General features: G+C 39.4%; 1 protein-coding gene across 2 annotated transcripts in view; it reads right to left on the bottom strand.

The window, feature by feature from the left end:
- Positions 1 to 5446: 5446 nt before the first annotated feature.
- mdfic (MyoD family inhibitor domain containing) overlaps positions 5447 to 22845 on the bottom strand; it is a 56867-nt gene continuing 39468 nt past the window's right edge. For both annotated transcript variants that reach the window (XM_060903200.1, XM_060903201.1), the window contains exons 4-5: positions 18179 to 18442; positions 5447 to 8440 (exon numbers count right to left, since the gene is read on the bottom strand). In XM_060903200.1, the coding sequence (XP_060759183.1) occupies positions 8190 to 8440; positions 18179 to 18442 (515 nt within the window). In that variant the 3' untranslated portion in view covers positions 5447 to 8189. The remainder of the gene's footprint in view (positions 8441 to 18178; positions 18443 to 22845) is intronic.

Raw genomic sequence — 22845 nt, 5'->3', positions numbered from 1 at the left:
AGTTGTTGCTAAAACTGGTGATGTCCCGTCCCGGGTTTTAGTAATTCCCTGAGCCGAGCAGTAATGGCGGAGTACTCAGTATGGAGAAAATGGAGAATGAGTGGACCAGCCGTCTGATTTCTCTGCTGGATATGCTCGCCTCAGCAGCAATATCTCGCCCTTACGTGGAAGAAGCAAATGGACAAAGAACTGAATGAACAACTGAAAGTCAGATTGTTTCAAAACAATCAGCCGCAAGGTCGGCCTTAAAGGAACAGTCCACCGTACTTCCATAATGAAATATGCTCTTATCTGAATTGAGACGAGCTGCTCCGTACCTCTCCGAGCTTTGCGCGACCTCCCAGTCAGTCAGACGCGCTGTCACTCCTGTTTACTCCTTTTAGCAATGTAGCTAGGCTCAGCATGGCCAATGGTATTTTTTGGGGCTGTAGTTAGATGCAACCAAACTCTTCCGCGTTTTTCCTGCTTACATAGGTTTATATGACCAGTGATATGAAACAAGTTCAGTTGCACAAATTGAAACGTAGCGATGTTCTATGCTATGGAAAGTCCGCACTATAATGACAGGCGTACTAACACCTTCTACGCGCTTCGACAGCGCATTGATACTGAGCTCCGTATCAATGCGCTGTCGAAGCGCGCAGAAGGTGTTAGTACGCCTGTCATTATAGTGCGGACTTTCCATAGCATAGAAAATCGCTACGTTTCAATTTGTGCAACTGAACTTGTTTCATATCACTGGTCATATAAACCTATGTAAGCAGGAAAAACGCGGAAGAGTTTGGTCGCATCTAACTACAGCCCCAAAAAATACCATTGGCCATGCTGAGCCTAGCTACATTGCTAACAGGAGTGACAGCGCGTCTGACTGCGTCTGACTGACTGGGAGGTCGCGCAAAGCTCGGAGAGGTACGGAGCAGCTCGTCTCAATTCAGATAAGAGCATATTTCATTATGGAAGTACGGTGGACTGTTCCTTTAAGAAGCGAGAACACAGATGGGTAAGCTCCGACTCTCATTTGGATAAAAAAAAACAACAAAAACAACATGTTGTTTACCTGCATTTAGATTAATACAGCTGCATTTAAGCAGCTCGTTTAGTAGTAGACTGCTACACCCATGGTGTAAGAAGGAGAGGTACCGCAGGTCATTCATACCTACTGCTGTCAGACTGTATAACACCCACAACTTGTAACGTAGCAACAATAACCTGTTTGTCATTATATTTGCACTACTTCACCACTACTACCTCTGCCATCTCTCATCGATGCAATCATTATGTGCAATTAATATAGGCCCTAAACTATTTTTATGCATACTTATATTTATATATATAAATATTATTTATGTATATGTGTGTGTATATATACAGTCTACCTGTAATGTGCAATTTTTCCGAGCCTCTCAATAAGGCAATTTTTCTATACTTTTTCACGGTAGATAATCCAAATAGCCCTCTGTATTTAATCTTTCGTTTGTCTAATTTTTATTTCAGTTTTATTTGTTATCTGTTTGACATTTTCTTGCTACTGTAACACGTGAATTTCCCCGATGTGGGATGAATAAAGTGAATCTAATCTAATCTAATCTAATCTAATCTAATCTAATCTAATCTAACTAATCTAATCTAATACATGTAACATGTATTGTGTGTTTAAGTTACCGGTATAAGATTATTTAATTTGCTTCAGAATGTGATTGTCTCAGTTCATCTGATTAGTTAATTAGCCTTTTACGTTTTATCAGTGAAAATGCATGCATGTACATGTATGTTGCATAAGTTATAACACCTATCCTGTTTTAATGAGAGTGAACCCACAATCAATGAAGTCAAATCAGTCTTAGTTGAGCAAGTCGGTAACGGTATTTCTTACTTTCACCATAAATTTTTATTTATATGACTTTGGTCTATAGCTGTCAAAGGCCTCGGCCTTAAAACCGGCTACCACTGTGACGTCACACACTCGGGGCTGGCTGGCTCAGCGGGGCAGCTCGAATGCCAACTTTGCGGTCAATTTTAACTCTCAAAAATATATTTTTTTATTCCCATTTATGCAGCATACAAGAGTCAAGGATGGAGATACTATCCACTCAGAAATTTATTTAAAAATAAAGGTTCTGCGTATCTCCTTTAAAGTCGCAGACAGTCACACTTTTTCCTCGTCCTGATGTTTGATGGGAACATTACGTGAAGCTCTTGACCTGTATCCGCACTGCCACATGATCAGCTAATTGGATAACTGCATGAATGTGCAGGTGTTCCTAATAAAGTGGACAGTGAGTGTATATACTGTGTATATCTAATGAAAAAACAGTTTGGGTTATTTGGAGTGGTAAATGGATACAGAGAGAGGCAATGCATTATATTGTGTACATGTGATCAACCCTCACACACACACACACACACACACACACACACAGAGAACATGCAGCTTCACAGCCTTTATTATTAATAAAGGGTTGAAGTAAGGTCATTATTTCCTGGCCCTCTATAGAATGTGCAATATGGTATTAGTAACTGAAATTGCTATATTATGCAACTGAGGACAAATGTTAACTGATCGCTAAACACACTGATGAAAATGTTGCCTGTGATGCAAGAATAAGGAAATAAGCTGCAATTTGTGCTGGACAGCAGTGGCTGACATTTATTTTCTACTGAGAACACAGACACTGGGTGGTCTCTAAAGGTACATTTGATATGGTAAAGGAAATAACCTGCGTTTCAGAGAGAAGCACAAAAACAGAAAATATGGACGCACTGGTACTTGTGATGGTACAAGCAAGAGCACGTGGAAGAACAGCACAAAAAAAAAAAAAACATTTACAGTGATTGGAGGCGGACGGTGTTTCGGCTGAGTCATTTGTACCTGGACAGAAAAGAGTGAAGAGGTTAACAGGTGGAGAAAAATTTCCCTCGTTCAGCAGAGCATCTACTGTATAGTGTTTACCAGTGACCGTGTTGTGATTCAGTGCAGGTGATCCATACAATCGATCACATTTTTGCACTGACAAAAGATATATTTAGGTTTAACACAAGCTGTGTAGTGTCTAAAAGATCATAATCTCGGCCTCTGCTCTCACATGGACAATCACTTCAATGAAATGTATATCTGAGCCCCTTAATTCCAGTGAAGGGAAACTGCAATGCTACAGCATACAAAGATTCATCCATCCATCTATACCGCATATCCGTCAGGGTCAAGCTGTGAAGCCAATCACAGCTGACTTTGGGTGAAAGGCAGGGTACACCCTGGGAAGGTCGTCAATCTATTGCAGGGCTAACACAGAGAAAAACAACAAATCACCGTTCACACTCACTTCCACACCTATGGACAAGGTTCAAACTCGGAATCTTCCTGCTGTGAGGCACCAACGCTAACTACTGTACCGCCGTGCTGCCAGCATACAAAGCTATCCTATACAACTGTGTGCTTCAAAATGTGTCAACAGATTGGGGAAGACCTTCAGATGGATGTGATAGACAGGTCTACATGGTTTTAGTGTACAATAATGTGTAGACCTGTAGCAATTCCTCAACAGGACTATATGAAGGAAATGGAGGATCAAACACATCTCATTCATCATCTTCCAAAGAAAGGGTTCAAAATAATCATCTCTACACTTCACTATTACAAGCATGACCATAGGTTTTGGTTTCAAATGTAGTTTTATTCTACAAAAAAAAAAAAAAAACACCATCGTGTCTCGTCCAAAAGCAAGCAAAGCTTCATATAGTCTCAGACGTAAAAAAGTCTTACTTAAGATGACTACAGAAAGAGAAAAAAAAACTGAGAATGATTTACAAAAGAATGTATTACAATGAATACTGACAAACAATATCACTTTGAATAATCTAATAAAGAAAACTAAACAGACATTATCACTTTAAAACTTAACATTACAATGTTACTGGAAAACTGGACCCTGCTTGTACATATGAAATGCCAAAGGATACGTATGTTTAAAAAAAAAAAAAATTCACATTTTGTCATATTTAACAATTTGGCACTTGCACCCATAGAAATTGGTTGGTTTATTGGTTGGTTTTTAAAACATTGACATGTACAGTCTGCTGAACAAGTGCTGTTATTTCAAGTGCTTCATGCACCAACCAAACTACTGTTAAATTTAGGCTTATGAATCACTTGTGTTTCTTAATTACTTAAGTATCCAGGAAAAAAATGTCATTACAAAATTGGTATAGATCTAAAAAAAAAAAAACACATTTACCCTGCAGTGGCTCAGAGCTAAAACGTATAAAGTTTTACTGAGTTTTGTTTGTGCTCTGAGAGTCTTGAGATTAAAAAGCAGCTTAGTGCATCCAACATGCTATTTTCTAATTCCAATTCTATCCCTCTTTGAAAAGTGCAGTTTAGAAAGTATATATGTCTTATACATTTAAGAGAGATGAGTCAGTTTTCACAAAAAACACCAGCCGTACCAAACGTATTAATCCAACATACTGGCCCTTATTCACAAAAGTTATGTACACATGAGCACAGATTTGAGTGTACAGAATGGCATATGAATGGAATTATATCTGATTCATGAAACTGATGAACAGCATTAAAATGAGAGGTGATTAAAGCACAAACGATGAATCCGCTTCAGATGTGTGTGTGTGCGTGGGGGAGAAAAAGGTCCCACTCACTAGTGTCTTAAATTATATCATGCATGGCATACCTCGATACCGCTACACTAAACCCCATTACCTATTATTTTTTGTATAAGGTACGCATATGCACAAATTGATTCTTTTCTTTGTCACTCCTCATACTTTACTTACTAGACTTGTTATAAATATTGATGTACAGTACCAGCCAAAAGTTCGGACACCCCTCAAATCTATGCAATAATCTATGATACATCAAATCTATGAAATAACACGTGGAATATATATATATGAGTGATTCCACGCTTATGGGTACTGAAATGGGGACATGAATTTATTCACCTAAAACCATTTCTTTTTTTTACCATCAGGTCACAAAACATGTAATCTTTAATGAATGATATGTTAAAAGATAACTTTAATTTTCTGAGATGTAATAAAAACATATTTATATGCCAAAGTCAAGCCTATGAGTTCCAAAATGATGTCTGTTACATTACTTCTGTTACGATTGTCCATCTCGCGTCTGTTACAAATTAATTACAATCTAGCTATATACCATGTTAATCTTATTGAAAGAATGTGTATGTTTATTCTACTACACATGTTTATTAATTATATTTGCTAAAACATCACCTTCCTATGTTTCAAAAAGTAATTCTACATTGTTAAAATTGAGAATATATATGTCCACAACACTTCTGTTACGTTCTGACTTTGGCATATAAATATGTTTTTATTACATCTCAGAAAATTAAAGTTATCTTTTAACATATCATTCATTAAAGATTACATGTTTTGTGACCTGATGGTAAAAAAAGAAATGGTTTTAGGTGAATTTTTAAAAATAAGTTCATGTCCCCATTTCAGTACCCATAAGCGTGGAATCACTCTCTCTCTCTCTCACATACATATATATATATATATATATATATATATATATATATATATATATATATACACACACACATTATATATACACTATATATATATATATATATATATATATATATATATATATATATATATATATGGACTTACGTGGGAAACCCCCCAAAAAAAACCTTTCAGATTATTCAAAGTATCCAGCGTTTACCTTGATGACGCTTTGCACGTTATTGGCATTATCTTAACCAAATTCATGAGGTAGTCACCTGGAATGCTTTTCAATTAACAGGTGTGCCTCGTCAAGAGTTAATTAGTGCAACTTCTTGCCTTCCTAATGAGTTTGATATCAAACAGTAAATAATAAAAATACAGTAAATTGCCATATTATGTCAAGAACCGCTCAACTAAGTAAAGAGAAATGACAGTCCATCGTTACTTTAAGACACAAAGTGTCCTTTAATTAATATAAATAAAGAAAAACCATTGAATTAGAAGGTGTGTCCAAACTTTTGACTGGTACTGTAGATTTTGATTATTTAACTGCAAATCAAGCATTTGTACAGTGGAATGCTCACATTTTTTCCATATACTCTGACCCGATGTGAGTCAGTTTGTACTGTGACACCAAAGATGAAACCGATGAATAAGGAAACTGCTGCCAGAATCTTTTCAGTCAGATTTGACTGTAAGCAACATTAATGAATAAGGGCCATTATGCAAAATGTAATTGTCAACATACAATTAACTAAATCATTTAAAATCTAGATTAACGACTACATATAGAACCTCAAAAATGCTGGTTCAGGAATGTATATTATTTTGAATAATATGTCCAGTATTTAAGACAAGAGTGTACTATGCTTTTACATGAGCAGACGTTAAAAATAAAGTTTATATTGTAACGAACACCAAGACTGTGTGAGAAAATACCATGTCTGGTTACCAAATGAGAAAAATGAATTTGAATGGGATTAGAAGCTGTTAAGCTAAACTGAAACAAAAGGACTGTCGATATAGAGTATCCTGTTCTGTAGGATATTCTTTTTCATAATTGATCCGCAATTCATTATTGCTTATAACACCTTCTTATCGCACTCAAAATTATGGACCTGTAATGAATCAAGATACAGTAGACAATGCTGAAAGAAAGCTTTACCAAACAGACCACTGAAAAGAATTTAAAAAAAAAAAACAGGCTTGTTGAGTAAGTTCCAAAAAAAAAAAAAAATACCCATAAAACACACACAGAGCCTTGACTTCTGCTGTAAAAGAGTCATGAATCTGTGGAAATTACAGTGTTCTTTTAGAGCATAGTAGTTTGAAACCTACCCTAATGTAATCTAGAGCAATACACCACCATGGTTTAAACTAAGGGAGACACAAAACACCAATGACAGACCCCGTCAAAAAAATGGGCATGTCCAGAATTATTGACATGATTCATGAAAATGAGCAAACATAAATATATTCTTAATGATGCATGCAATGAATGCAATTTTGACCCTACACATATGGGAATCCTGTGCAGATTTAACAATAAATAGTAGGGTTTTTTTTGTTTTTGTGGGGCTTTTTAAATTATTATTGCCACAAATAGCTTTTGAGAGAACTACAGCATTTGGCATTTTCCTCTAACGCCCAACATCAACGAGGACTCCTAGACCACTCCTCTATGCACAACTTTTCAAGCTATATTACTAGGTTTGCACATGTGGAATTCCTTCTTCAATCCAGACAAAAGATTTTTCAACAGCAGTCAAATCTGGACACTCAGGTGGCCACTGCGATACAATAATTTTGTGTTTCTGCAACCAGTTCTGTGTTGATTTGGAGGTATATTTAGGCCCATGATGTTACGGAGAGGTCCATCTATGGCCAAGTCAACAACCAGGTTTTGGACTTTAATATCCTAGAGTTTGGTAAGATTCATGAATCCATCAATGCTCATAAAAACATATGGTGCTTATTTATATTTTTCTTGTATGCAGTCCCCTCCACTTTTTTTTTTTTAACTGAACGCAATTTTAAACTCATCTGGATAGAACACATGACTCTGTGTAGTAATCACCATCACACTCAGATTCTGCACCGAAAGCATAATTCTGCGTTAAAAATTGATAATCTTTAAGTGAGATGTTGCGTGTTTGCTTAATCTTGATTTTTGAAAAAAAAAGTGGGGTTTACAAATTTACAACCTCACATTCACAAAAATTGACTTGGTCTATTTCTGGAGCAAGATTTTTTTTTTCAGGGACAAGTTTGCATTAGTTTTAAATATTCATGAGTGCTGTCAAAAATTAGGTCAGTTTTTAAGAGAAAATACAAGTAGTTTCTCCAATTCAATTTGAATCATTGTGTGTAATGTTCATTTTATAAAATATGATTTGCCCATGCTCTTGAAGGCAACAATTATGGAGCTAAAAAAGTATGTCTTAAAGTAATTAGCGATAATAGCATAACTGACAGTTATAACCTTTACATACACAAATACAGAACATTTTTAGCCCATTTAAAAGTGATAAAAGCATCTGCTTGTGCAGCTGGATGGAGGCCAGGCTTGCATTTTTTTTCACTTGAGTGTGTGTACATACATGCATACTTTCAAACACAACACCTACAGGTACGTATGTACTTCCACACACAGGATGTCTCTGTCTCCGTGTGCTATCTACTGGCAAACGGAGCTTTCATGTGGGAAAGCAGATGCCACAGCACTCCATGCAGATCTCGAGACAGTCGGAGGACTCGCAGCAGGCGTCCATAATGCCGCAGTCCATGTCGCAGGGGCAGTTGCAGTCGTCTCCCAGGTCGTCTGCACAGCAGCAACAGCAGCAAGCCTCTGATGTGCAGGCGCCACATGATGCCTGAGCCACCACCATGTTGCACAGGGTGAGGAACTCGCAGAACAGGCAGGCTAGGATGCAGTGCACGCAACAGTCTTCTCCAACGAGCCGGTTATGAAAAGAGAGTTCAATGAGCAAAGGAAAGATACAGGAAACCCAAACGTGTAGCATATCAATGATTAATCATCATCAATGACATAATAAACCTACAGGACATAAACAGTGCTTTACATCTATTTAAAAAAAAATTATCCAGGTGTAGATAATTATGTATTTTCAATACATTTAACTGACTCATGAATCACAACATAACTGTGTGGGGGTGTAAGAGAGCAGGAAGGATACCAGCTAAGCAGAGAGAATAGATGGGAGGAATCAGGGAAATTCAAAGGAATGAATTCCACTTTCAGGCTGATTAGTAGCTTTGGGAATAATGGAGTTATCATCATGCAAGCGCACAAGCTTGATCACGTAAAGCTGATTAGCAGTGTCCGAGATTTTCCCTGGCAAATTGCACTAAAGCTACCATTTCTCTCATCCCTGATTAACATTTAACCTCTTTCCTGGCATCGTATAGGGATGCAACACATGACTTCAAATTACAGATGTTTAACAGGACAGATACTCAGCTTTTCTGCATTTTTTTTTCTTACAACTGCCATTTGCAGAAGGAGTTTACATAAATGACAAATAACAAATGACATACCAGATGCGGTTTTGCTTAGTTAGTGAAACATATACATGATTACGCCTAACTACTTGAATTGTAAAACACAAAACGCTTCTTAAAAAGATAAAAATACTGTATAGTACCAACCACAACAGACAACTAAGAGAAAACTGGTTATTTCCTAATAACTGTGGTTTTCAGAGTGTTATGTACAAAAATCAAAGTTAAATTTCATTAGCGGCACATCACACGGGTATAAAGAGTGTTTAAAGCCCAGCGCACACCTTCCTGATTTCACCGGGGCTTCGTGTGTCGGGCGATCGGTTACGAGTATACGGGCCCAATTTAATCAGTTCAAAATTCCCTGCACACATTTGCGAGACATCGTACACGTTCAGCCTGAATAGATGGTCACGCGTTCAAGATATCATATGATAGTACAAAAAAAATTATATATATACACACATACACACACACACACACACACACACAGAAGTATTAAATTTTGAATATTAGAATCAAAAAGGGATAATAATCCCAACTAAACAAATCAGTAATAAGAATTGATTCTAATTTGTTCAGTCGTTCTTAAAATTCAACTTGCTCTGGGATTCCGGACAAACGCTTTCTGTACCACTGACAATGCTATAATACTTCACCAGGCATTTTCAAAGCTGACACGATTACAGCCATAGCCTCGTTCCTCTTTTCCCGTTTGCTGTAATCAGGTGAACTGATGTCATACAGTGGTGCTTGAAAGTTTGTGAACCCTTTAGAATTTTCTATATTTCTGCATAAATATGACCTAAAACATCATCAGATTTTCACACAAGTCCTCAAAGTAGATAAAGAGAACCCAGTTAAACAAATGAGACAAAAATATTATACTTGGTCATTTATTTATTGAGGAAAATGATCCAATATTACATATCTGTGAGTGGCAAAAGTATGTGAACCTTTACTTTCAGTATCTGGTGTGGCCCCCTTGTGCAGCAATAACTGCAACTAAACGTTTCTGGTAACTGTTGATCAGTCCTGCACACCGGCTTGGAGGAATTTTAGCCCATTCCTCCGTACAGAACAGCTTCAACTCTGGGATGCTGGTGGGTTTCCTCACATGAACTGCTTGCTTCAGGTCCTTCCACAACATTTCCATTGGATTATGGTCAGGACTTTGACTTGGCCATTCCAAAACATTAACTTCTTTAATCATTCTTTGGTAGAACGACTTGTGTGCTTAGGGTCGTTGTCTTGCTGCATGACCCACCTTCTCTTGAGATTCAGTTCATGGACAGATGTCCTGACATTTTCCTTTAGAATTCGCTGGTATAATTCAGAATTCATTGTTCCATCAATGATGGCAAGCCGTCCTGGCTCAGATGCAGCAAAACAGGCCCAAGCCATGAGACTACCACCACCATGTTTCACAGATGGGAGAAGGTTCTTATGCTGGAAAGCAGTGTTTTCCTTTCTCCAAACATAACGCTTCTCATTTAAAACAAAGTTCTATTTTGGTCTCATTCGTCCATAAAACATTTTTCCAATAGCCTTCTGGCTTGTCCACATGATCTTTAGCAAACTGCAGATGAGCAGCAATGTTCTTTTTGGAGAGCAGTGGCTTTCTCCTTGCAACCCTGCCATGCACACCATTGTTCTTCAGTGTTCTCCTGATGGTGGACTCATAAAAACATTAACATTAGCCAATGTGAGAGAGGCCTTCAGTTGCTTAGAAGTTACCCTGGGGTCCTTTGTGACCTCGCCGACTATTACACACCTTGCTCTTGGAGTGGTCTTTGTTGGTCGACCACTCCTGGTGAGGGTAACAATGGTCTTGAATTTCCTCCATTTGTACACAATCTGTCTGACTGTGGATTGGTGGAATCCAAACTCTTTAGAGATAGTTTTGTAACCTTTTCCAGCCTGATGAGCATCAACAACCCTTTTTCTGAGGTCCTCAGAAATCTCCTTTTTTCGCGCCATGATACACTTCCACAAACGTGCTGTGAAGATCAGACTTTGATAGATCCCTGTTCTTTAAATAAAACAGGGTGCCCACTCACACCTGATTGTCATCCCATTGATTGAAAACACCTGACTCTAATTTCACCTTCAAATTAACTGCTAATCCTAGATGTTCACATACTTTTGCCACTCACAGATACAGGTGGTATGCAAAAGTTTGGGCACCCCTGGTCAAAATCACTGTTACTGTGAACAGTTAAGCAAGTTGAAGATGAAATGATCTCCAGAAGGCATAAAGTTAAAGATGACTCATTCCCTTTATATTTTAAGCAGAACAATTTTTTGTTTTCATCTTTTACATTTTCAAAATGACAAAAAAGGAAAAGGGCCCGAAGCAAAAGTTTGGGCACCCTGCATGGTTAGTACTTAGTAACACCCCCTTTGGCAAGTATCACAACTTGTAAACACTTTGTAGCCAGCTAATAATCTTTCAGTTCTTACCTGGGGGATTTTCACACATTCGTCCTTGCAAAAGGCTTCCAGTTCTACAAGTTTCTTGGGCTGTCTTACATGCACTGCTCTTTTGAGATCTATCCATAGATTTTCAATGATGTTTAGGTCAGGGGACTGTGAGGGCCAGGGCAAAACCTTCAGCTTGTGCCTCTTGAGGTATTCCACTGTAGATTTTGAGGTGTGTTTTGGATCATCGTCTTATTTTAGGACCTGTCCTCTTTTTTAACTTCAACTTTTTTTTTTACAGATGGTGTGATGTTTGCTTCCAGAGTTTGCTGGTATTTATTCGAATCCATGCTTTCCTCGACCAATGAAATGTGCCCTGTGCCACTGGCTGCAACACAACCCCAAAGCATGATCGATCCACACCCATGCTTCAGAGTTGGAGAGGTGTTCTTTTCCTGGAATTTGGCACCCTTTTTTCTCCAAACATACCTTTGCACATTGTGGCCAAAAAGTTCTATTTTGATTTCATCAGTCCACAGGACTTGTTTCCAAAATGCATCAGGCTTATTTAGATGCTCATTTGCAAACTTCAGACACTGAATTTTGTGACTAGGATGCAGGAAAGGTTTTCTTCTGATGACTCTCCCATGAAGGTCATATTTGTTCAGGTGTCGCTACATAGTAGAACAGTGCACCACCACTCCAGGGTCTGCTAAATCTTTCTGAAGGTCTTTTGCAGTCAAACAGGGGGTTTTATTTGCCTTTCTAGTAATCCAACGAGCAGTTCTTTCAGAAAGTTTTCTTCATCTTCCAGACCTCACCTTGATCTCCACTGTTTCTGTTAACTGCCATTTCTTAATAACATTATGATCTGAGGAAACAGCTACCTGAAAACACTTTGCTACGTTCTTGTAGCCTTCTCCTGCTTTGTGAGCATCAATTATTTTATTATTCAGAATGCGAGGGAGTTGCTTAGAGGAGCCCATGGCTGTTGATTTTAGGGACAAGTTTGAGGAGTCAGACAATTTATACAGCTTTGAAATCTGCATCATCTGACCTTTCCTAACGAAGAATTTGAACAAGCCACAGCTCAATAAGCTAATTAAGGTCTGGAACCTTGGTAAAAGTCACCTGAGAACTCAAATGTATTGGGGTGCCCAAACTTTCGCATGGTATTCCTTTTCTTTTTTCACTCTCCAGTCGTACAAAACAAAAATAATACACAAATCTTGCGAAAAACGCTGAAAAGAAATGTCTTGTCTTTACCTTTATGCCTTTTGGTGATCAGTTCATCTTCTGCTCACTTAACTATTCACAGTAACAGACATTTTCAGTAAGGGTGCCCAAACTTTTGCATGACACTATGTAATATTGGATCATTTTCCTCAATAAATAAATGACCAAGTATAATTGTCTCATTCATTTAACTGGGTTCTCTTTATCTATTTTTAGGACTTGTGTGAAAATCTGATGATGTTTTAGGTCATATTTATGCAGAAATATAGAAAATTCTAAAGGGTTCACAAACTTTCAAGCACCACTGTAAAGACAGGTGGACTCTTCCCAAAGTGACAAGTTGTGCTTCCCAGTCTGCAGTCCATGTGTGATCAATCCTGGCACTCCAATTGGCTGTTTAAAATTAAATTATCGTGACCTATAAGATCGTAATAACGCGCACACTACTGATTGTGTTGCGTACGAGGAGATCGCGTCCGAAAATATCGAGACCAGTTTGATCTGAACCGAGCAACCAAGAACCGATGAAATCGGCTACGAGGTGCCCCCGCACACATTTACAATTCACAAGCAATTCAATTGACCCGACAAAATCGTAAGCAAATCGGGAAGGTGTGCGGTGGGCTTTAGAGACTAACAGCACCATGCTGGGCATATCCCAACTATCAGCCAAGTAACTGGACTTGATGCATATTTTAGAGAAATGGACTTGATGGTGTCATTCCAAAAAGCACATTTGCATGGCTTTCATCGGTTCACGGCGAGCTGTCAGAGAGAGTACCCGGTTTGACTGGAGCTGCTATAAGAAAAATAAAGACGAAAGCTCAACTTCAAGACCTCTGAATGCTCATGTTTGTTTAATCAAAGTGCTTTTTATAAAGAGAAGATCTGACCTGGTGAAACAATAACCATGCTGACACACGGATCCACTCAAAGTTAAAATGCATCATTAGTTTGAAAAAATTCGGCAGTCTGACGTTACATTCTGAAACCAGGACACTGTCCTTAATCATGACTCACCAATAAGCCCAACTGATAAAACAAATCACTGATGAAATCCACTTCAACATTTCTGTCAGATGTTCATTCTAGACAAAGATTTGTGCTACAGTGCTTTATGCATTCCCTTGGATGCATAATTTATCAGCAGTGATTATTATGAATCTTAAAGAATGAGAGGCTGGGTAATGTACGTATGTGACAGGCAGGCCTGCAAAACTGACATCACTTCTAGGAACATGTTATGCTTAATGTCAGCTGCAGCTGAAAAAGCCCAGAGTTTAAGAAACCCAAACCAGCCGAAGCACCGCTGAGGAAACAGTATGAGACATCTGGAAAAACCCAGAGGCTAACATCAAAAAGAGGGGCAGTGTGACATAAAACAAGAAGGCTCTGGCACAGAACAGTGAATTGTGGAGGAACACTGAAATGAAGAAAGACTATCATCTGCCTCAGACCCCAAATGACAGGGGGAGCAAGATACAAATGGAGACAGAGACTTATGCAGTCAAGTAGGCGAAATTGAAAGCAACATTATACACAGGTTTTATGCTGCAACAGCAAGACAGTGACAAACATCTAATAACTACTGCTGAAAATAAAACAAGATAAAAAGTGTGTTACCCCATGCGTGATTCATCATGGCATTGCGACACATTTACCATTAATATTAACATCAGCAAACTTGCATGGCATGTATATGATTGGTCAGTGGTTATTTGTATACATTTAACTTTTGTGACAGCAGTGTACAGCCACGGATAAACTAAGCTCTAGAAAATGCGAGAAACTTTCATGATTGGGTGCATTGAGGAGTAGAAACAAGAGATAACTACAGTAATATAAATTATTATACATACGGGCCACTTTTTCCATGGAATAAAAACATGTATTCTATTCCCTTCTAGTGGGTTTATTGATAGCATGCAATTTTGTTAACATATCGCTTATCCTCCATGTATTGTGCCACTCTCCCCAATGGAGAACGAGTGTGCAATATTGTTATAATATCGCACGTTGTCAAGACAACACGACGTCACACATCAGCGCTCATGCGAAGATCCAATGACAAAACTTTTCTGCTGCGCATGCGCACAATCATTTGTTTGTCAGCCGGGAAACAGAGAAGACGAGGTGAATCCAGTGCTAGGTTTAAGCACTAAATAAATAAACTGAAAAATGAAACTAAAGACGCACTGAACACCCAAAAGGCTACCAAAACTTCTTTATATATTCTTCACGCATATTTACAAAAGAAAAAACATACCAACGGACATCGAAAAACTGGAAGAGAGACACGTCGGGGACATAAAACTTCTGCGCTAGCAAATGACTGACAGTTTGTACACAAACATGGCCACGAGGTTTGCTTCGTTAAAAGCGGAAGATTTAGAGAGAATTTTGAAAAAGAAAGACGCGCTGAACACCCGAAAGGCGACCAAAACTTCACTGGATATTCTTCATGTACATATTTACAAAAGAAAAACAGACCAACGGACATCGAAAAACTGGAAAAGACACCAATAGTGGAAATATTGTCAAAAGTTCTACTTGGAGGTGAGGAAAAGTGACGGAGGCTTTTACAAGAGGACTTCACTCAGCAAAGCCCTTTTGTTTTGAACAACTGCAATGTAACAATTAACTACGACCAAAAGTAACTTTGAACTTGAACTGTCAACCTGTATATCGCTTGTATACAAGTTGGGTTGTTGTTCAGGCTTTTTGGACTTGTACCATTTTTATTGTTAGAACTTTGACTTTGTACATTGGATTAACAGAACATTGAATTACATTCGATTAGAATCAGCATTCAATATTGGTAAGTTACCCCCTGTTCTTAACTTTTTGTGAAATCTATAATTGTTCCATCGAATGTGTATGTATAATAATAATAATAATTAAAATAATAATAATAACAGGGCCGTGCAAAGACCTTTGGAGGGGCAGGGGCTCAACATTCAAAAAAGGGCACTTGGAACAAATTTTTCACACAAGTTAACTTTATTCAAAACTAAATTTCAATTGCAACTGAACATTCTGTGTGTCTTGATAGAATATGTTGTGGACGTCGTCATTCAGCCTTAAGTTTTCGAAGCTGCTAGAATATGTTATTAATGCCGTCGTTCAAACTAAAGTTTCCGAATCTGCCACGTTAATGAAATGGATGGAGCAAACGGTTTAAATATAGCCGAGGCGGCTTCATTAAATGATAAACAACCCTACGCATTTACTGTTGTGTTCTAAGCTGCACAATATTGCATGTTCAGATAAGAAATGAAAGGAGACTTTCAGTGTGACCTTACCATGCCGTTCCTCGCACTGTCTCCCACTGTCAACCGCCTGCATGCGCTTTCTGCACGGAGGTTCACTGAATGCATGACGTCACGGATTGATGCCCGCATTTACATAGAAAAACGTTATTTTATAAATATATAATTTCATATATTATTGTCAAATTGTAGAGAATATTGATGTTGGAGCTAACTTATCTTTTACAAATATTAAAAAAAAAAAAACAACAAAACAGTCCCTATGAAAAGGGCACTTTGGACAGCAAACAGAAAAGGGGCAGGGGCTAGAGCACCTGTAGCACCGGTTCATTGCACGTGGGTGAATAATAATAATAATAATAATAATGGCTTTTTTCGGGCGGCATGGTGGTGTAGTGGTTAGTGCTGTCGCCTCACAGCAAGAAGGTTCTGGGTTCGAGCCCCGTGGCCGGCGAGGGCCTTTCTGTGTGGAGTTTGCATGTTCTCCCCGTGTCCGCGTGGGTTTCCTCCGGGTGCTCCGGTTTCCTCCACACTCCAAAGACATGCAGGTTAGGTTAACTGGTGACTCTAAATTGACCGTGAGTGTGAATGGTTGTCTGTGTCTATGTGTCAGCCCTGTGATGACCTGGCGACTTGTCCAGGGTGTACCCCGCCTTTCGCCCGTAGTCAGCTGGGATAGGCTCCAGCTTGCCTGCGACCCTGTAGAACAGGATAAAGCGGCTAGAGATAATGAGATGAGATGGCTTTTTTCGTGGCATATCAGATACGGGTACATTCCATTCAGCTAGCATGATACTTGAACGAGTCAAAGATGAGTTCAGTATCATGCTAGCTGAATGGAATGTATCTGATATGCCACGAAAAAAGCTAGCCAATATTATTTAAATACTGAATAGTAGTTTTTCAGTGGACTCCGTCTGGCTAATTAAATTTGTCAGAGAGCTGAAATGAGTGCGTGCTTACAACACAAACCTACCATGACTCAAAATCCTACCCCATTCACAAAACAAAGCAGCTCTCAATTAAATGTCTCTCCAACACAGCTGCTGTTATCACAGTTGAATATTAGTGCCAGACATGCAAGCCAAGAATGCAAAAAGCAGAATCCCCTGAGCAGCTCCTTGTAAGGCTTTATTCTTCTGCTTTCCCACCTGTTTAGGAGCTAATTTCCCATGCAAACAGATTATGGTAATCCATGTAAACATTAAAACACAACAGATTGCTGTTCTCCAGTGGGAAATAAATACTTGAGTGAGCATATTGATTTAGAACACAATTCTACAACTAGCAGACACAAAAGCAGTAATGAGACTTATTGAAGTGGCTTTTTTCTTTCTTACCAATTAACAAGTCGACGGTATTATACTATTAAAACAGACATTTCTGTCAAATCAATAGACACACAAAATCTATGCCACATTCTTCCTCAACCATAACTGAACTTTTATAATGATAAGCTTGTGGCACTTTTCATATTTAAGAAAAAAAACCCACTAAAATATGTGCATGTATATTATTTTGAAGTTACACTAAATCTCTTTTTTTTTTCCAACTTAAACTAATGTCACGTGTAACTACACAATGGACATATGCTTTATAAGACATGTTAGTACAAAGGGCAGCAAGAAAGAGCACGAAGCCAGAGTGGGGGATGTGAGAGAGTACTGCGAGTGTGCATGTGTGTGATGGGCTGAAGTGGGCAGAGGTGTGTGTTGCAGAACCACAGAGCAGATCTTAATGAGAGGACACCACGAGAGAGGAAAGCAAGGGCCCATGCAGAGGTGGAGCTGACATATGGCCGACCCCCCACTCTCCATAGCCTTGTTAAAAGGTCACACCTTGGTGACCATTACTAATGCACTGGTGAGCGCCTTCATTACAGCATTCAAATCATCATCAGGCCTGACAAGGTGCTAGCTGCTTTTTTGGATCATCAAAGTCCTTGCACAATTTTAGCCTCGTGAGCAATGACACACATCCAAGGGGAAAAAAAAAAATCAAGCATGATAATTAGAAAGAACTGAAATGTGATGACTAAATGTATTAAAATAGTTGATTATGGTTGTGGATTAGTTTGCAAGCCCAAAGAGAAGCAGGAGCTTAAAGAGATTGTGCAATAATTATGCAAAATTATGAAGCTTATAAACAGAAGAAGTGTGAGTGAGTAAGTGAGAGAGAGAGAGAGAGAGAGAGAGAGAGAGAGAGAGAGAGAGAGAATGTAGTATAGTATTACTTACCCTCTGGAGAGGAGCCAGGTTTTTGGGAGCCCATGGAACTGCCTTTGCTCCTCCTGCTGCTGTCACTGTTGACGGACAGGCTAGAGCGGAGTTTTTTCTGCACACGCTGAGAGACAGGAGGTGCTGGTTTCCTCATCTCAGAGAAGGAAGCAGAAGATCCTGCAGGCTGTATGGCTCCTGGTGGAGTTTTATGGCCATTGCTTATGCCTGGATGTAGGCCATTGTGCAGCCATGTGGCATCTCCATCTCTGGGCTGAGGTTGGGCTGTATAGAGAGAGACAGAGAGAAAGAGAGAAAGAAAATTTAGTAGGTGTCAGGTAAATTACTGATTCAACCGTCTTTATATCGACGTATTACATGTAAATTAGTGTTCCAGGACTTTTCACTACAATGTTGCTTGAACGTTTGCAAACTCTTCACGATTTTCTTTCTTTCTGCATAAATTTGACCTGAAATGTGATCAGAGCTTCATCTAAGTCCTAAAATTAGATAAAGAGAACCCAGTTAAACAAATGACACAAAAACAGTTTATTTATTGTGCAAAATTATACAGTATTAAACATCATTAATGGAAAAAGTATGTGAACATATTGGAGTACAAGTTCATTTAAAGGGGTAATTAGTCAGGGGGATGGCAATCAGGCATGAGTTGAGCAGGCCTTTCCATGTTTCATGAACATAAACTTGGGTCTTCACCATCAATGTCTAGTCTTCAACACACAGGTTTACTGAAGAGAACTCTCAGAAAAAGAGTTAGGTTACAAAACCATTTATAAAAAGAGTTTGGCCTCCACCAAGCCACTGCAAGGCAGATGTTATACAAATGGAGGGAATTCAGAACCACTGTTAATCTCACACGGAGTGGTCATCCAGCAAAAATCACTCAATGGCATGGTGAATAATATTACAGGAAATCACAAAGAACCCCAGGATAACATCTAAGACCCTACAGGCCACTCTTGCTTTGAGGGATGTCAATGTTCATGAGTCTACCATCAGGTGAACACTGAACAAGAATGGTGTGCATGACAGGATAGCAAGAAGAAAACCACTAGTTTCAAAAAAAAAAAAAATGCTGCTGCCTGTCTGAAGTTTGCTCAAGATCACGTGGATAAGCCAGAACCCTACTGGAAGAATATTCTATGGACAGATTAAAGTGAAGCTGCCTTTCGATTTCATAAAACGGTGAAATTTAGTTCCCTCTGAAATTTGGTCATTGTGATACATGTTTATTTCTGTAATATCTCACAAAATATCAGGCCATTCTGTGGCTGGGAAGTTCTTTACTTTGAAGGGATTCCATAGCAAATAATGTGCATGAAATCGCCTGCTTCGAACAATCAATCAAGCAGAGGAAGCCCATGTGTGCAGGTTCACCTTTAACCATGCCACTGACAACAAATAGCTCACAAATAGCTGGCAAAACTTTCGTGCGTTTCATGGCTCGATTTCATTTTCAGATTATCCCACCATGCTCGCTGACCACCGATTGTTATTAGTTTGGTCCTGTGTTTCCTTTCCTTCGCAACATAGCATCTTTTCTACTCGCTTTCCGTTACTATCATCAGTCTTCCACGTTTCTTTTGCACACTCATGTCCTCCGTTTTGGTCTTCGGTTTCAAATTTCTATCCCACACTGCTTTGCACAAAACAGGAAAAGCCCACCACATGATGTATGACGTAGTTTTTTTTTTTTTTTTAATGGGTCATGCTGAAGCAGGACAGGAATGGCAGAGAATTGAGGCACATGCCTCTAAATTCATCAACTGTTATGCCTTCCTTACACACACACACACACACACACACACACACACACACACACACACAGGCATGCAAAAGTTTGGGCACCCTTGCTGAAAATGTCTGTTACTGTGAATAGTTAAGTGAGCAGAAGATGAACTGATCACCAAAAGGCATAAAGGTAAAGACGACATTTCTTTTCAGTGTTTTCTGTGAGATTTGTGTATTATTTTTGTTTTGTACAATTGGAGAGTAAAAAAAGAAAAGGAATACCATGCGAAAGTTTGGGCACCCCAATACATTTGAGTTCTCAGGTAACTTTTACCAAGGTTCCAGACCTTAATTAGCTTATTGAGCTGTGGCTTGTTCAAATTCTTCGTTAGGAAAGGTCAGATGATGCAGATTTCAAAGCTGTATAAATTCTCTGACTCCTCAAACTTGTCCCTAAAATCAACAGCCATGGGCTCCTCTAAGCAACTCCCTCGCATTCTGAATAATAAAATAATTGATGCTCACAAAGCAGGAGAAGGCTACAAGAACGTAGCAAAGTGTTTTCAGGTAACTGTTTCCTCAGATTGTAATGTTATTAAGAAATGGCAGTTAACAGAAACAGTGGAGATCAAGGTGAGGTCTGGAAGATGAAGAAAACTTTCTGAAAGAACTGCTCGTTGGATTGCTAGAAAGGCAAATTAAAACCCCTGTTTGACTGCAAAAGACCTTCAGAAAGATTTAGCAGACCCTGGAGTGGTGGTGCACTGTTCTACTATGCAGCGACACCTGAACAAATATGACCTTCATGGGAGAGTCATCAGAAGAAAACCTTTCCTGCGTCCTAGCCACAAAATTCAGCGTCTGAAGTTTGCAAATGAGCATCTAAATAAGCCTGATGCATTTTGGAAACAAGTCCTGTGGACTGATGAAATCAAAATAGAACTTTTTGGCCACAATGTGCAAAGGTATGTTTGGAGAAAAAAGGGTGCCAAATTCCAGGAAAAGAACACCTCTCCAACTCTGAAGCATGGGTGTGGATCGAGCATGCTTTGGGGTTGTGTTGCAGCCAGTGGCACAGGGCACATTTCATTGGTCAAGGGAAGCATGGACTTAAATAAATACCAGCAAATTCTGGAAGCAAACAATCACACCATCTGTAAAAAAGTTGAAGTTAAAAAGAGGATGGGTCCTAAAATAAGACAATGATCCAAAACACACCTCAAAATCTACAGTGGAATACCTCAAGAGGCACAAGCTGAAGGTTTTGCCCTGGCCCTCACAGTCCCCTGACCTAAACATCATTGAAAATCTATGGATAGATCTCAAAAGAGCAGTGCATGCAAGACAGCCCAAGAAACTTGTAGAACTGGAGGCCTTTTGCAAGGACGAATGTGTGAAAATCCCACAGGTAAGAACTGAAAGATTATTAGCTGGCTACAAAAAGTGTTTACAAGCTGTGATACTTGCCAAAGGGGGTGTTACTAAGTACTGACCATGCAGGGTGCCCAAACTTTTGCTTCAGCTCCTTTTCATTTTTTTGGTATTTTATGCTTGTAAATGATGGAAATAAAAATGTAATCTTGTGGAAAATATTAAAGAAATGTGTCATCTTTACGCTTATGCCTTTTGGTGATTAGTTAAGTGAGCAGAAGATGAACTGTTCACAGTAACAGACATTTTCAGCAAGGGTGCCCAAACTTTTGCATGCCACTGTATAAATTTTTTAAAAGAAAATCATTATATGTGTGGAGAAAACCAAACACTGCATTCCAACATAAGAACCTCATCCCGACCATGAAGCATGAGGACGGCAGCATCACAGCTTGGGTCTGCTTTGTTGCCTCGGATCCAGGACAGCTTATTATTATTGATGAATGTATGAATTCTGGATTGTACCAGCAAATCCTACAGGAAAATGTCAGGGTATCTGTCTGTGAACTGAAGCTTAACCATAAGTGGGCCATGCAGCAAGACAACAATCCTACGCAGACAAGTAAGTCTACAAAGAAACGGTGAAAGAAATTTAACATTTTGGAATGTCAAAGTACAGACCTTACCTCACTAGAAATCTTGTGCAAGTACCTAAAACGAGATGTTCATGCAAGGAAGCCCACCAATATCTCATGAGCTGAAGCAATTTTGTCAGGAAGCATGGGCCAAAATTCCTCCAACCCGTTGTGCAGAATCAATCACACGTTTCCGGAAACATATGGTTGAACTTATTGCTGCTCAAGGGGTTCACACTACACTACAGTAGTTACTGAAGGCAAAGGATTGCATACTTTTTCCCAACAAATGGCCCTTTTCCACTACCCTTTTTCAGCTCACTTCAGCCCGACATGGCTCGCGTTTCGACTACCTCAGAGCAGCACGACTCAGCTCGTTTCAGCCCTACTCAGCACCCAAAACTCGCACGGTTTTGGAGTGGGGCTGAAGCGAGCCAAACCGAGCCGAGTGGGGCTAGGGGCGTGAGGAGACACTCCCCTGTGCACTGATTGGTGAGGAGGAGTGTCCTCACATGCCCACACACGCCCCGCGAGCACGCTGGGATCTGTAAACACCGTAAACCCGGAAGAAGAAGAATTACGAATTACGAGAATTTCTGAAGCCTTATGCGCCTCGCCTCATCTATACGCTCTTGCCAGTATCTGTTGGCGTTGTCGGTGACAACAAGCCACAGCACCAAGACCAGCAACACTAACGACTCCATGTCCTCCATGTTTATTGTTTACTATCCGGGTCGTGAGACTACCACTTAAAAGGTCACTGATGTCACTGTTTGCGCCGCCTAACGACATCACGTGACATCCACCCACTTTCGCCAACTCCACCCAATGTGTCCACCCACTTCCAGCCAGCACGGTTCAGCGCGGTTGTAGTCAAAATGCAACTCCAACAGCCCCACTCAGCTCGACTCAGCCCAACTCAGCACCGCA

Source organism: Neoarius graeffei, chromosome 21 (genome assembly GCF_027579695.1).
Source record: "Neoarius graeffei isolate fNeoGra1 chromosome 21, fNeoGra1.pri, whole genome shotgun sequence".
In the NCBI taxonomy this organism is placed as follows: domain Eukaryota; kingdom Metazoa; phylum Chordata; class Actinopteri; order Siluriformes; family Ariidae; genus Neoarius; species Neoarius graeffei.
The sequence above is the reverse complement of the archived record's forward strand: the minus strand, read 5'-3'. Positions and strand labels throughout refer to the sequence as shown.